General features: G+C 34.2%; 1 protein-coding gene across 41 annotated transcripts in view; it reads left to right on the top strand.

Annotated features, from left to right (window-relative positions):
• Nrxn1 (neurexin 1) overlaps positions 1 to 16,225 on the top strand; it is a 1,065,676-nt gene that overhangs the window by 473,896 nt on the left and 575,555 nt on the right. For all 41 annotated transcript variants that reach the window (XM_078029183.1, XM_078029182.1, XM_078029185.1 and 38 more), the window contains one exon: positions 11,325 to 11,708. In XM_078029183.1, the coding sequence (XP_077885309.1) occupies positions 11,325 to 11,708 (384 nt within the window). The remainder of the gene's footprint in view (positions 1 to 11,324; positions 11,709 to 16,225) is intronic.

A 16,225-nucleotide genomic window follows, 5' to 3' on the forward strand; every position in this document is an offset into this window, starting at 1 on the left:
TTTTGTTTGTTTACTGCCCGATATTAAACTCAGGGGCATTCAACCACAGAGCCACATCCCCAGTCCTATTTTGTATTTTATTTAGAGACATGGTCTCAGTGAGTTGCTTAGCACCTTGCTTTTGCGGAGGCTGGCTTTGAACTCCTGATCCTCCTGTCTCAGCCTTCAGAGCCACTGGCATTACAGGCGTGCACTGCTATGCCCAGCTGAAAAGAGTTTTTTTTTTGTTTTGTTTTGTTTTTTTTTTTTTTTTTTTAAAGAGAGAGTGAGAGAGAGAGGGACAGAGAGAGAGAGAGAATTTTAACATTTATTTATTTTTTCTTAGTTCTCGGCGGACACAACATCTTTGTTGGTATGTGGTGCTGCTGAGGATCGAACCCGGGCCGCACGCATGCTAGGCGAGCGCGCTACCGCTTGAGCCACATCCCCAGCCCTGAAAAGAGTTCTTGATACAGAAATATAATAATGGAATGTCTCTCCCTGGCTCCCTCCAACCTCTCTGCCAGAGTTACAGCTGATTTGCTACTTAAGAACTTTTAAGCAAGATTTTAAAGGAGGGTGGATGCAGAGCTAATCTAGCATTTTCAAATATTAGGCTATGGATGATATAATTTGACTTAAGATATACCTAAAATAACATTTTGAAAAGAACTTTCAGTCATAGATCATTTTAAGTCAGGTTTTCTAACAGCTTAAAATAGAAACAGAATATATCAGAATCAGTACACTTCTTTTGAAAGTTCAAAAAAGCAAAAAAATACAAATGTCAGATCGGTTATATTTCATTGATTAGGTATTATCATTCATTAGGTATATGAAAGTAATATATGGTTAATACCAAATTGTTAGTAAATATAAAAGAATATAAATCATAAAATTATCCCTTGTTCATTTGATAACACATAAAAGAAAAACAATTTAAGTTTTTTACTGAAGTACCTTATAAGGAGAAAGTGGCAATGCAGTTTAACAGATAAATACCTTAGTCTTCAAGACAAATAAAAAATAGAGATATTTTTTCTGTTTAAGTACTTTATTTCATCCAAACTACCAATAGTTTATTACCTACACTACTTACATCTTCACTGGAAAAGGTCAAAAGCAGATAATATCTACTTTAATTGACAAAGTTCATTTCTTTATGAGAAGAACAGGAATCTGCTCTAAGAAAGTTTTATTCACAATATAAAAAATAAAACCATGATTTTTGTTGTCATCCCATGGAAAGGTTAAGTTACTATGCTTGGTGGTGTTTTCATGGTAAAGTACTTTTATGTGATTAAAATTTCAGATTAGTGAATTGGAATGAACAATATAAAAATCAAAATTCATCCACTAAGCCAAATTTTCTCCTTTACTAAATTGAAAAGAGGAGAGAGAGAGAAAGAGAAAGAAAAAGCACACTCATATTATGTTGGCCTAGCTCAAAGAAGTTTAATGTAATTTTAATAGCTGCTGCTGTTAATATTTTATATATAGTATTTTAATTAAGTTCTATATTTGCACACTGCATTGGTTTGGTATAGAACAGCCTTTTAAAACTTGAATGAATGACTCTGCCAGTTTTTATTTGACTTAAAGAATATTTCTGATTTTAGCTGATGTCATGCTCAGATTCATAGTTCTGTTAAAATTAAGAAACATTACAAGAAATAGTTCATTTTACCCCTTTCCATACCAGTTATATTGAGAAGGCACATGGAAATTATTTTTCATAGAACAGATAAAAAGCACTGTTATGGCAGGAGGGCATGATGAAAGATATAGCTGTTGATTTCCCTGGGATACTCCTTAGCTGAATATTTAAAAACACTTTTTAAAAAAACTCACATTACCTCTGCTATTAAAGTAAAGGAAGCACGAGCCTGAATTACTTTTTCTGGTTTTGACCATTTCAGTTGACCATACTCATTAAGTAGGAATATAATGAAGCAATGATCATTAGTCTGATATACTATAATTATTGGTTATCTTGTTCAGAGTTATAGTTTAATTAAGACTTGGTGGGCATAACTGAAATTTTAATATACTTCAAATAGATTATGAAGGAAACCCATCTTTGAGAAAGACTATCTCATTTTTTATATATCCACAGTTTCTGGTACTTTCTTGGACATAGTAATATCTTTGTTTTTATTTTTTTTAAAAAAAAGGAATGAATACAAATGGATAACAGTACCAAACAACTAATAAAAATAGCAGCATTTTTAAATTTGAAGGATAATAGGACTCTTTTACATGTAAATGCAACTTTTTAAAATGTAAAATAAAATGTGTTCAAATTGCATTGCTTCTTAAAAGCAGTTTATATAATAAAGGCTAATAAATGATGTCCTTTTGCAGATACATTGCCATCCTCCTCACCCAGACAGGTGAAATAATACCCTGAGAAAATTAAATAATCATTAGAGAAGTTTATAAGCCTGGTACCAAAAATGGCAAGCTTTCATAGGGATAGGACTTCTTTTTCTGTTTGTTTATGTGATCTGTATGTCATTTGATAAACATGTAGGTAGCTTCCTTGGGAGGAGTGGGATATGCAGCCACAGGAAGAATGCTAGTGACAAGGAAGACAATCTTCCTGGCCAGTCATCTTTCTGATGGTCTGTCCTTTGACCCTTTGTCCACTAAAAAGGGTATATGAGCTCCTTATTCGATAATAAATCTTATCTTCATCTGAATACTTTTCTGGAACTTCCTCATGTGGGATAAAATTGGTTATATTAGGTCATTTCTAACCCACGTCCCTTCTTCTATTCTGAAACATGAGAAAGAGAGAAGTACTTGATTCCCACACATCGTCCAACACTCTGGCCACAGCTGTTTCTGTGCACAATATAGCTTTCTTTCGTTGCCTTCTCAGTCTAGGACCAGTGTGCCATTGGAGGCCAAGTGGACAGAGCAATTCAAAATTTCAAATTTCAGATCTTGCATTAAGTGGGAAAAGGAAGAATCATAAAAAATGCAGGCATGAATTAGTTCTAAGATCAGAGTAGATAACTTAAGTGCTGTGAAAAGTAGGTGTCTTCTACAGATAGCTTAGCTACTAACAGCAAAATTCTAAATTGTTCAGTTAATAAATTGTTCAGTTAATAAATTCTAAATTGTTCAGTTAATAAATATAATTGAAGAGGCCTGTTGTTTTTGCAAACTTTGCAGGATTTAAGCATGCGTATTTTACCAGCCCCTCCTCTTCCAGACTTCCTTTTTCTCTCTCCTTTGGTTCCAACCCCAACACAAAACAGTTGCCCAGGTATTTAGCTAAAGTGTGAATTGTGCTACAATTAGGATGAGGTTAATGACTGTTTTCTTGGGCGGAAATACTGTTTAAATTTGTGTTAAGCTCTTTGGCTCAGTCAAGGATATCCTCTCAAGTATTTTTATAGCAAACTGCCAGTCATTTTTTTTTTTTTTTGCAAACTATCATTACACATTGAAATCAAAGAGAAAACTCATTATTCTTGTCAAGTTCTGCTTGTGTACAGCAGGGTATAGCGGATTGTATCAGCGGTTATTCATGGGTAAGCCTACATTTAATAGCTAAGAAGCCATTGAGATTTGAATTGAAGTCATAGAGTTCCAGTTTAAGAACTAGAAATTATAGTGGGAAAGGCACAAGGCTCTCTCAAGAGCACATAATTATAGGTTCATAGTAATCACTGTTTGAAGTGAACAGTACTCTCTAGCTATCTATTACCACCACTGATTTCTGTGTGTACCATTGGTGATTCACCATACTTAGCTATTTCTACTTGAACAACCATTAGACAATTTCTCTGTTTAGGTCTTGATTTGGACTTACCCTCTGACTATAAATGTTCCTCCCATGTTTCTACCTATTAACCTGTTGCATATATTGAGATAATTTTAAGTACATTTCATAAATAAACTTTATTTTGTTTCCATACCCATAAACCACTACTCATCAATGGGAAGGCTGAAATACCTTTTCAATAATTTGTTAATTATTTGACCAGATGATCAGATGAAGTCAGTTTTGCATGAAATTTTTGTATTTTATTAAATTAATGCTCATATTTTGTTTATTCTGAACATGTTTAAAGAAAGATTCATTTATTGTCTTCTGCATGCAAAATAATTTGTACTCATTTTTTTCAGTCTTTGTTGATACGGACATATATTTTATGTAGCTCCAATTAAAGTATAAAGGTAACTTTTCAGGTTGTTTAATATGATGATACATGTTCTTTTTACTTGATAATATTTTTATCCCAAACTGCCAGTCATTTTTTTTTTCTGCAAACTATCATTACACATGAAGTCAAAGAGAAAACTCACTATTCTTGTCATGTTCTGCTGTGTACAGCAAGGTAACAAAATTTATTTTTTAGGATTATGAAATTGGAAACTAAGATGCAAATCAGAGCTATGCAGAGGCATCTTAGCTAGGCCCCCAGGCTTGTAGGACTCAAATATATAAAAATTCCTAAAGAAAAGAAAGTAATTTGGACAAGCCTTGTCAGTACCCATCTGAGCACTGCCCGGAGGACTTGCCTATTTCTCCACTATAGGGATGGAGGTAGGGCATCTTAACTAAGGTGAGGATTTCCAGTCATTCCAGACCAATATTACTATACATTTCCTTATCTCACGTACTTTCCTTATTCAGAATCCATGTTCCCCAAACACTCTTTTAAGTTTTAACACCCATTAGAAGTCTAATTGCAGGGAAGGGAGAAAATAGATCAGTTACATATTCAAGGGTAATCTGGTTCCTCTAAAAATGACAATTTTCCTCATAAATGAATAGTTTTTTTTTTTTATAAATTTTGTACCATATTGATAGGGCTACATGGGAAGTAGTCCATATCCTGTGTTAGGTTTATTCTCATAGAGAATTAATAACTTGGCATCTATAATTTATACAATGGTTTTGTGGACTTGGTAAATATCAATAAAACCCTGGGAGATGAAACCTTGCTCTATAAATATATTGAATCTCCTTTTTGAGCTTGCCTGGCTAAGTGGCAGGTCCTAGAATATGGCATTACTTGACCATACCTAGCCCCAGTGATTCACAGTGTAGAAGGCTGAGGGGAAGTCAGTGAAACTTCTGAAAACTAATCTTCCAATTGTAAAATTCTACTTGATAGATATTTACAACTTCTATCATTCTGAATGATCATTCTTAAAATGCATATGCGAATACAGGCTGGTGTAAAGGTGTATGTGTGTTTGTGTATGCGCATGTACATAACACATGGTTTAAGACATGTTTGATACATGTTTGTGTATCTGCATGTACACAATACATGGTATGTATTTAATAAATGAATTCATTTATGCTATTGGTGAAAAGTTTAGGCATTTCAACAAGTACATAAGTAAATCATAAGTTTCCCTTTATCACACACTTTATTTGGTGTTGAAAAATTCCCAGCTGTTCTTCTAGAAATCAATGTATCAATATATATTGATATATTGATTTAATATACATATATATAATTGTATATTTACTTTTCTATATAAACAAGATCATACTCTACCAATTATTGGGTACAAAACTTGAGAGATTTTTTTCTATGCTATTTGTTCTAGTTGTATCATGTATTACTTAGTTTGAGGTCTTTTTTTAATATTTATTGTTTAGTTTTAGGTGGACACAGTATTTTTTGTTTTTTTATGTGGTGCTAAGAACCGAACCCAGTGCCTCATGCATGCTAGGCAAGCGCACTACCACTTGAGCCACATCCCCAGCCCTTCTTTTTTTTGTTTTTGTTTTTGTTTTGTTTTTTTTGGTGGTTCTGGGGATTGAAGCCAGGGCCTTGTGCATGCAAGGCAACCACTCTACCAACTGAGATATATCGCCATCCCTTACTTAGTTTGAAAATGGTAATATTTACTTAATCATTCTTCTGTTGATGACCATTTAATTTTCTTCCTTTTTAAAAAGTCAGTGTTTTAAACTGATTTATTAATGTCTTCATACATAATGTCTTTCTGCATATTGGTCAAAAAAAATCTATAGGATAAATTCTGAGAGCCCAAATGGCTGATTTAATTGTATTTTTAATTTAAAAATATAGTAACAGGTTAATTTTTCTAACTAGTATTTCAGTTTACATTCTTAGCTGCAGTATATGAAGTGCCCTTCACCCTTTACTCTGGCCAATATTAGATATCAAACTTTCAAAGTTTCTTCTAAGATTTATTTTTTTACATATATATTTATTCCTTAAGTTTTCAGCTCACTGGTAAATCCAAGTAAGCAGAAAACAGAAAAGATGATAGTGTTCTTTTTGTTTTCAAATGAAGATTATTTCAGTTATTTCCATAAACCTAATACATGGCATTTTTTTAAAATATGAAAAATTTCAAAGGACAAACAGAAAAGCCCACTAACAGCTCATAATTCTCCTAACCTAAGATCCCTATTGTTAATGTTATTGTTTGTTCATTTTTCAAACAATTTTATGAGGCTATTTATTTTACATTTTGCATCATATCATATTATTAATGTATTATTCTGCTTTTACCACATTGAGTTTTTAATGAGTTCAAATTTTTTAATAGAATAAGAATTCTATGTAACTTTGTGGAATGTGATTCTTTTGTATAGTGGGAGGTAGAGTGGAATTATGGGTGAATAAAATTGACATTTAACTTAAAAATGATTTGAAGCAGCAATTGCAAGAATTTTATTCAAAATGGAACTTCAGTGTCATCTTGTCGATTCTCTTATTTTGCACAAAAGCCACAAGGAGGCCTAATGAATATGTTTTTTGGCTAAACTTGACAACTAGTTAGTCAGAGAGCTAGAACATAAAAATCAGTTTCCTCTCACCAGGCAAAATCATATTCCATTGCAGAAAATTGTTTTCTACCCTTCATTTCCTAGTAATTTAGGCTCTTATAGTAATTTAAAACTAGAAGTTAAATGAACTTATTTTAAATCTTATCTTCACACCGTGTTTCTTGTCAACAAGGAAACTAGTTTTAGAGTAGAATAGCCATGTAAAATTGAATGGAGGTAAGAAAAGGAAACCCCGAGGTTGTGAATACCTTTCCAAATTGTAAAGTTGTTTTCTACTTTTAAAATTAAGAGCATTTTCAATAGTTTTTTTCTCCATTTGCATACAAATTGACACAACAGAATTTCTTATTTATGCTTTTGAATATTCTTAAATATATATTAACTTCTCACTTATAAATTTTTTATTCTTTTGATTATATCAATAGCCATAAAAATGGATTAAATGTTAGTAAAATGTAATATGATTTCTACCTTAAAATTATAAAAGAAATATGTATGTATGACCATCTTTATCTCTAATTTTATTCCTTTAAAAAGTAGCATAACATAGCAGGGTGCTTTGGAGTCTTGAGTATTTAGGCATGAGGCACTAATCTAAATAAATCCCTAAATATGAGTAGTGTCAACAAATTTTAACAGCCTAAATATAACAATGTTTTTATAAAGTTTTGATTTAATTCCGTGGAAACTTACAAATTATTTATGGTGGAAGGTGTAGCATATAAATTAATCAAACTACTTCAAAGAAAACATATCAAGATAGGAGACTTGCCTGGCTAGAATTCAAAATTAAAAATTCAATTAATTCAACTTAGAGGGATAAGCCAATAATATTTCCAGGTTTTCATTTTTTTCTTAAAAATTTGTTTACTTCATTTATGCCATTGTGAAATTCCCATTTTCTGTTGACATATACATCTTTGTTCACTACTCAATTGCATTTAATTATCAATGAACAAGCTTTAAATATTCATGTGAGGTGTTCTTTGTAACCACTGCCTTTATACCTCAATTATAAAGAAATGAACACTTGGGAAGCTTAAGATTTAAATTTCACTGTGCTCATATGTATCTGTTAAATTGGTTTAAACTAATTCAGATTCTGTTATGACTCTTTTGCTCAGGTGAATATGTCCTTGGAATCATGTCCATAGTAATATCATTAAGAAGATGTGTGATTCAAATTCCTTATCAGAAATAGGTATAGTTCAGGACATTTGCACACATGTAGGTTAAATTAGAAATATCTGTTTGAGTTTGACTCAACAATGGAATTTAATTATCATTTCAAAGGGTCTTTATTACATAAATATTCAAAATATAAAAATAATTGTTTCTATTCCAACTTAAATTAACTTCTACTCTTGATTATTTTCCATCTCTTTTTTTAAAAGAGTCTCTGAAATCCAACTGCTTCAGAATTAGAGAAAACAGTGTTTGGGTTTTTTTAGTCATTTTCCTTCATTAAGTTTATTTGCAGAATAATTCAATGAATGATATTTGATAAACACATTTGCCTAATGTATCTCCTTAACTTTGAATCCAGGAATCATAACTGTTCTCGCTTTATATATGAGTTCAAATTAGGATTATATTCCCTTGCCTTTTCTTTCCATGACAATTCTACAATTATCTCTCAAAAAGACACTAAGGAACTGTGGAGAAACATACCTACAATACACTGTCAGTGTTTTCTCAACTATAGGTTGCGATTTTTTCGTTGCTTCTGAAATCAATTTGCTGCATTTGTTTTAATAAAAGAATATAATGAGAAAGTAAATAACAGAATGTCTTAGAGGCAGTAGAGCTAAGTTGTGGTTTTTTTGTTTTTTTTTTTGTTTTTTTTCTGTTAAACTTGTTCCAGTGTATGTGTTGCCGGGTGGGTACTTAGCTATGTGAAAACTATGATCTTTTTGAATTTTGGCACAAAAAACTGATCTAATGGTAAAGTTATAGGGAATATTTTACTGTGTCCTTGTCAACAAGCATATTCATAAAAAAAAAAAAAAATCTGGACTTTCTTACAATAACTTAGCTCAAAGCGGGCACTAACACACCATAAACAAAACCTAAGAGACGCAGTCTCTTGTGCTCACTGTTTAACTGCTCATGGATGACTGTTTGAAATACCTGACAGAAGTTTGCCCCTGAGAGTGTGGACACGGTGCAATGAGCTATGGACACCAAAGGGAATGTCGAGAATGGCCGCCCAATTCTCTTGTCTTGAGAATTCTCCAAGCATCCTTTTTGTCAGAATTATAGCATCCTGAATAAGGACAATACTTTTTTGCCAAGTTTTTTTTTTTTCTTTCCAGAGTTGAATCAAGCTTGTTCCATAAATAAAGTGGGAATCAAGCTTGTTCCATAAATAAAATAAAGTGGGAATCAGGAGCAATATATATATTTTTTTCAACTCTATCCCCACTCTTGTAATAATTTGTCATAGTTGCTTGCTAAGCTCTGTCTTATAACAATTCTCAGCAGTATTTATTTTTATATCAGATCCTCAAGGATTCTACTGATTCTAGGAAGCCTTCTTGAACGAATTGTAAAAGAGTAACATTCCTCCCTCTTTTGTCTTGAAAACATAAGTCACTGTTCACTGCTCGTCTTCCTTTGCTTCCAACATAAATGTGCGCTGTTTAAAAATCCATCCTTCCTTTTGTCCTTAAGACTAACTCTTTCTCATCCCATTCTAATTTACATTAGTTGCTACAGAGGGTAGGAAACTATCTGTGGATCCTCTTCTCAGGTATTTTGGATAATATTGTACATAAAACTATTCTTTAGAAATGCACTTCATGATCCGTCTATTTAAAAGATAAAAGAGTCACCATTCTCTCTTAATCTTATATGTTTCGTTTCTCAAATGATATTCCTTATATTTTTCTAAGTAGGATTTTATGGAGCCTTCCATGTTTCTGAATGAAACTTTTCTTCTAGACACTGGCACAAATCTGAACAGTACAAATGAATACTTTGTCCTTTTCCCGTCTTGCTGCCTCCCTCAGAAATCCCTATTATGTCGTCATCCCCCCCCCCCCCCCCCCCCCCCCCGTTGGAAGGCCAAAATAGCAATGCCTTTGAGTGTTTCTCCCCTGGGAGCTTTTTCCATTTCTTTCTGTGAAAATCTAGAGAGACAATTGTCCCCTTAATGACTTGGCCGCCTGGGCCATCTCTGTTACTGGCTTCTGTGTCCTTCTCTTTCACAAAGATAGATCCCATTATGCAGTCCAGCTCAAGGAGGGAATTCCTGGCCACAAGGTAGGGGCCAGAAGCCCCATGAACTTTAGTGAGACACGTGGTGGGCTTTAGGAATTCTGTGAAACAGCTAAAACGTGTTTTCCTACCCACATCCACTCCTTTTCCTCTCATTTGTGTGCCACTCTGTGTCTCCTGGTAACTCTGGGGTCTGCTCCTTAAATCCCCAAGGCTCTCTCCCAGTACTCCTGCTAATTTCTTCTCTCTTGTCAGACTCTGCCTCTTCTACATTATGATTTAGACTTAAAACATAAATCTGGTGTAATGTAGTTAAGGGTCCATGTGGTGCCCTGTGTAGAAATCATATTTATATCTTTGTAAAAATTTTTCTGGAGATAGGATATTGCAGAATATTTGGCCATCTGACAGTAGACATTTACACTTTCATCAGAAAGTGCTTTCAATCTTCCATTTCCCCCCACCATGGATTTTACATATTTCCCTGACCCCCAAAATATTCCCAAATAGGTGAATACCTGTTCATTGCATTTATGTCATGGATTCCTGTATACTTACAAACCAATAGTTTTTTTTTTCTCCCTAACATTTGAAGTGAAAAAAACAAAAACCTTATTGACTTAGATAAGTGACAACTGATTTTACTTGATTCTTTCACTAAAATGTTATACTGAGCACTTGTGTGGTGCTTCTTATAATCCAAACACTGGTATATTTAACACAGAGAACAGTCTTCTGAGGTGGGTTGTGGTGTTATACCCATGTGATGGATGAAGAAACCCAAATCATAGAGGTCAGTCAATAGATGCAGACAAATAAGAATGAGGAAGTGAGCTTTGGACATGGGTAATCTGTCAAACCATTGCATCCAATCAAAACAGTTAAAGATGAGGACAAAGGGTCTTTCCTTGGTTTGCTGACACATACTAACTTGTTACAAGAACTAATGGAGGGGAGTCAGACTTTATTCTAAAGAGTGAGACTGAATGCCAATTTCTAGATTTTTTATATATGTTTTTATTTAATGACCAAGCTGTTGGAGGCTGAGAAACATAATTGGTTGCCTGCAAAATTTGATTTTCATTCTCAAAAATCAAGTGAGACCATTGCAGTTAGTCTGTCTTATTTAGAAAAGTTAGTTAATCCCATAGGTTTCTTAATGCCATTTGGAAGTACCAGACTGGGGTCCTTTGCCACTGGGGATAGAAAGAATACTAAGAAATGTCTGCCCTCCAGGAGTTCACCCTTAAGCAGATGAAAGAGAGAAAGGGAATAATTAAAACACTTTGTGCTCTGTTGAAACCTCTGTATTCTCTTGTCTTGGCAACAGGTACCATTTCTGTCAACACGCTGCGCACACCCTACACTGCTCCTGGAGAGAGTGAGATCTTGGACTTGGATGATGAATTGTACCTGGGGGGCTTACCAGAAAATAAGGCTGGCCTTGTGTTTCCCACCGAGGTGTGGACTGCTCTGCTCAACTACGGCTACGTGGGCTGCATCAGGGATTTGTTCATTGATGGCCAAAGCAAAGATATCCGGCAAATGGCTGAAGTTCAAAGCACTGCTGGAGTGAAGCCCTCCTGCTCCAGGGAAACAGCAAAACCGTGCCTTAGCAATCCTTGCAAAAATAATGGCATGTGCAGGGACGGGTGGAACAGATATGTCTGTGATTGTTCCGGAACAGGCTATCTTGGCAGGTCCTGTGAGAGAGGTAGGATTTCAAACACCTAGCAGCTAACTCCCTAAGATAAAAAGTAAATTAAATGTTCACTCCAAATCTGAACTGACCATTGAGACAATATATGATATGCTTCTGGACTAAACTATGAACTCCTGTACCTGATAAAGATTACTTATGTACCTTTAATGATCTTCAAGGGCCTGATTCTGGCAACTCTTTCAGTATATTGCCAGGATAAAAATACGAGTTTTCAGTAACCTCTAGCACCTGAGCCTAAGATGTATAACTGCTTTCTCTTTTGTCTAGTTTTTAACTTCAGGATATTAGACAGTTTATTTTTAAAAAAAAAAAAAAAGGTGTGTAGGGTGGCATAAATTAGAAGTATCTATAGCCTCCAGAGCTAATATCTGTGCCAAGAAATAGCATTTGTAGCAAGCCAAGCTTTTAGTTGCAACTACCCAGACACTATGGGGTTAAACAGCCTGCTCAGTTCATCTGTTTATCCAAGGAAAAATATCCTCTGAAAAGTAAGCCGACTTTAAGTTATTTAAGTTACACCAACACTTAAATATTATACTTTCAGAAGTATACCCTAATTTCAAAAGTACTTACCTTTGGTTGGGATCTAACCAATTGCAGAAGATTCATTCATTTATTTGATTTTAAGGCTCAGCTATGTGTTATGGATAGATGGATCTCTGATCAGATGCCCCCCTCTCCTCCTATTTTAGGAGAGAAAGCTACATTTTTTTTTCTTTTTCTATCCCCTTAAAAGGAAAGGAACAAGGGTTAAAGTAAAACTGAAGAGTGAAAACTGTCACCAACTCATCTGTAGACCAGGCTATCAGCAGAAATAGCAGAACAAATAGTTCTGAGCATGTCATTTTATCGACCCAGTGTTTTAGATAAATGCTTTAGTCACTACACCCGTTGTCACTTATTTTCTACAATGGAACTGAAAATCAATATGAGAAAATATTGATGAGTTGTTCCATTGTTCTCTTATGGTGCAAATAGCATTGATCTATTAGACATTTAACCTAAAAGTACCTAGCATCTTTTTTTAAAGCCATGAGCATTTAGTTATTGTTTCCTTTATTCCTGAAACAGTTCAATTCATTAACCTAAAATTTCTTAGAGCAAAGGTGGTTATTGTATAAAATCCAAAATTGAAATGTGACTTTGATTCTTTATCATATTAAGGAATTATATCAGCTTATCAGTTATATTAATAATATTAATAAATACAAATAATAAAAAATTAATAATATATGACAGATCAAATTATCTGCCAAAATCTTATCACTATTCTGTGTCATATAATTGGAGAGGACAACAGATGGGTAAGTATTTATCACATAGAAATATTAATTCTCCTCATGATGGTACCTGATTATAATCCCCACAGATTGTCATTGGAACTTAGCTGTTTCTGTGTATTTTGGTTTATATGGCTATATTCTCTATAAATTTCCTCTTTGCATGTTCTTCCCTAACTTTAAATATGTTTGTTTCGTCTGGCTTGGGGAAATTGCCTAAAGAGAGGAAAAATTGACAAAGCTAACAAGGTGTAATATAGTCAGTCATAATATGAGATAAGCAGACCTTCATGATTGAAAATTTTGTTTTAATTTTAATCATTCAGAAAGCTGCCAATTATTCTGATGCCTCCTGGTTAAGTGAAGCTGGAAAAATGTGTAACTGTCACATGAATTGCAAAAGCCTTTAGTTCAATATGCATGGTGTACCACCCTGTGGCAATATTCTGCTACTGCATATGGCAAAAATAAAAATAGAAATTGTAGAGCTCTCTGAGCCAGAATGAGGGAAAGGGAATATTTATATATTGCAATAATTAGAAGGAAGGGTGGTAAGCATAGGCAGATTTGCAAATGAGAATTTAATAGCAAACTTCATCACTGGGACTTAGCATACATTTTTATCTCATGGGTGGCTGGAAATTTCTGTAGATTTCTTTGTCTCCGGGTTGGTTGGTTGTTGAAGATAAAATGGTCATTTTTGTGCAGTTCTTGTTTCTGGACGACAGCAACATTTGTGAGAACTCTTTGCTTTTCAGAGTTAATTTTCTCATTCACATTCTGGCGCCTCCAGAGAACAATGGAAATGTGGGATGGTTGTCAGGCTTGATGCCACAGAATTTGGCTTCTGTCCAGTTCCCAGCTATGCCCTAGTTCATCACACACAAGATTATGCCCAAGCCTCTGAGTATCCAATTCAGAAGAAGGACTTTGTCTTTTTTCTCTAGATACACTCAATTCCTAAGGCCAATGATCTCTAAGAGTCAATTGACAACTCTTTAAAATAAAAAATAAAAATTAAAAATGGCACTAAGAAAGTTTCTGTTTTATTATTGAGCAATAGTTGATAATTTATGGACATAATTATTTAAAGTAATTAAAAAGTATGCTCAAGTCCTTGGACACTGCAGCATGGAGAATGATATTGCAATTATATTACAGGAAATTTCATTCTGAGTTAAGGAAGCAAAGGGTTTTTTTAAGAAAGAACAAATATTTGCTAACCTAAGAAAATAATATTTTGTTCTATACGTATCAATCCTTTAAGGAAGAAAATACAGAAAGCATGCTGAATGAATGTGAATTACATTTAGCATATTCTCTCCTACTTTGTTTCTAATAAAACTAGGAATGTACAGAAACTTGACCAGTGATAGGTAAAATTGAGAGCATTGGTATAATCAGAGGCTTACTTTATACTTGTTTGTTAAAACTCAGCAGATGGAGGGACAGATGTCAGAGCGATATAATTTGGCTCCCTGTCTGATTTTCATCGTTGATCACAATATGTGACTGCCTTTCGGCAAAACTGAGCACAGGTGTACACTTTAGACTGCAACAAGGAATGATGCAGAAAAGCAAATTTATCAAACCTAATGACAAGGGAGAAGGAGATATAGAAGGCAAAGTTGAAACTGTTTTTTCTCCCCCACTGGGAAGTAGTGTTACTGGAATTAGCCTTTTAAAGGACTCTTTTTATGTTCAAAATGATAAAATAATTTTTTCTAATGTTAAAGGATGCTGCCAAATAGCATAACCTTCAATGTCAGGAAGTTGTCTAACATTTATTTGGCAACTCTAGACTACAACCTTGTGCATTTTCCAGCTCTCCTCTAATTAAACATTTACTCTAATTGTGAAGAATCGTTTAGGCTTTCAGTTGTCATTTATCAAAAACACGTTATTTTCACATTGAGAATTGTTGAAAATGGCACTCAGGGGCACTCAGGTTTCATGATTTGAGTCTGTCGGTTCATCCCTGCAGCTTTTTGGACCTTGTTAAAGTCCAGTGATCTTGATTTTTTTTCCCCACTCTAGATTGTATTTCATACTATATTTATGATCAATTGTTGACCACCTAACATTTCTAAAAGGATGGGACCCCTTACTCAGTTTTCAAATGAAGCTCCTTTTTATAGAAGAATCTTAGATGATTTTAAAAACCTGACTGAATAATATAGACTAGTTGTATAGACTAAATAACTTGGAGAAAAGTAACAGTGTTTTATTAACCTATTAACAATTGGTAATTGTTCTTTAATTTGTACTGAGGTATTTATTGCTTGGGAAATATGTACCATAATTGGCCAAAGTTTAGAAAAAGAGAAAGTGCAGTTCAAAGTTCATTTAAGGTTATACGTAAAACACTTTTTTTTTCTGGAGCTCATTGCAATTTTATTATTTATTATTTATTGAGCAACTACTACTTGGCTATTTGCATTACCCTCTGTTGTTTTCAATATTCCTCCCGTTAGGAAATCTCTTATCTAGTTGGAAAAATTTGTGCTATGATATGATAGAATCACTGTAATTTAAGATCATATTTTACGTGTTTTTCAGTGGTTAGTTCAGTGCCCAACCTTGGTGCCCCATTTTTGATTAATAGACACCTTTCCAAGTCTGTCTTTTACAGCTTAGTTATGGTCTTTAAAATAGACTTAAAGGAATATTTGGTCACACGCATTACCAAAATCAAATTCCACTTAAAACAGGCAGGATAAATTCGTAATTTCTTTCCTTGAGCATTTATATAAGCTTTATATGTAAATTCAGAGAAGTTCTTTCATATGCCTTCAGTATCAAGTGAAACTGTTAAAGCCAGTAATATTTATGGAGTCTCAGTTGTGTGCCTGGGTGAGTGCTCAAGGGAGCACTTGCTGCTGATAAAGAAGTGGATATGAGGGATTGATTGGTCTTCGCTCTCAGGACACCTGCATTCTGAAGCATGAATATAGCTAGCACCATACAAACAAATGAGAGGTGATAATATTATACACAACGATATAGAGAATAACTGGCGTGGGAAGCAGTTCTTTCAGGGGTAACATCTGACCAGAGACCCACATGCTGAAAGAACCAGCCATTTAAAGAGCAAGGGTGAAACCATTCAAGATGGAGGGATTCATGGTACAGACACCAAATGAAAGTGCCATATCAGTTTGGCTGGAGCTTGTTCAATGAGGGGGGCAGGTGATGCTAAAACCTGAGGCCCAAGATGGGCTAGGACCA

Source organism: Ictidomys tridecemlineatus, chromosome 12 (genome assembly GCF_052094955.1).
Source record: "Ictidomys tridecemlineatus isolate mIctTri1 chromosome 12, mIctTri1.hap1, whole genome shotgun sequence".
Taxonomy (NCBI): domain Eukaryota; kingdom Metazoa; phylum Chordata; class Mammalia; order Rodentia; family Sciuridae; genus Ictidomys; species Ictidomys tridecemlineatus.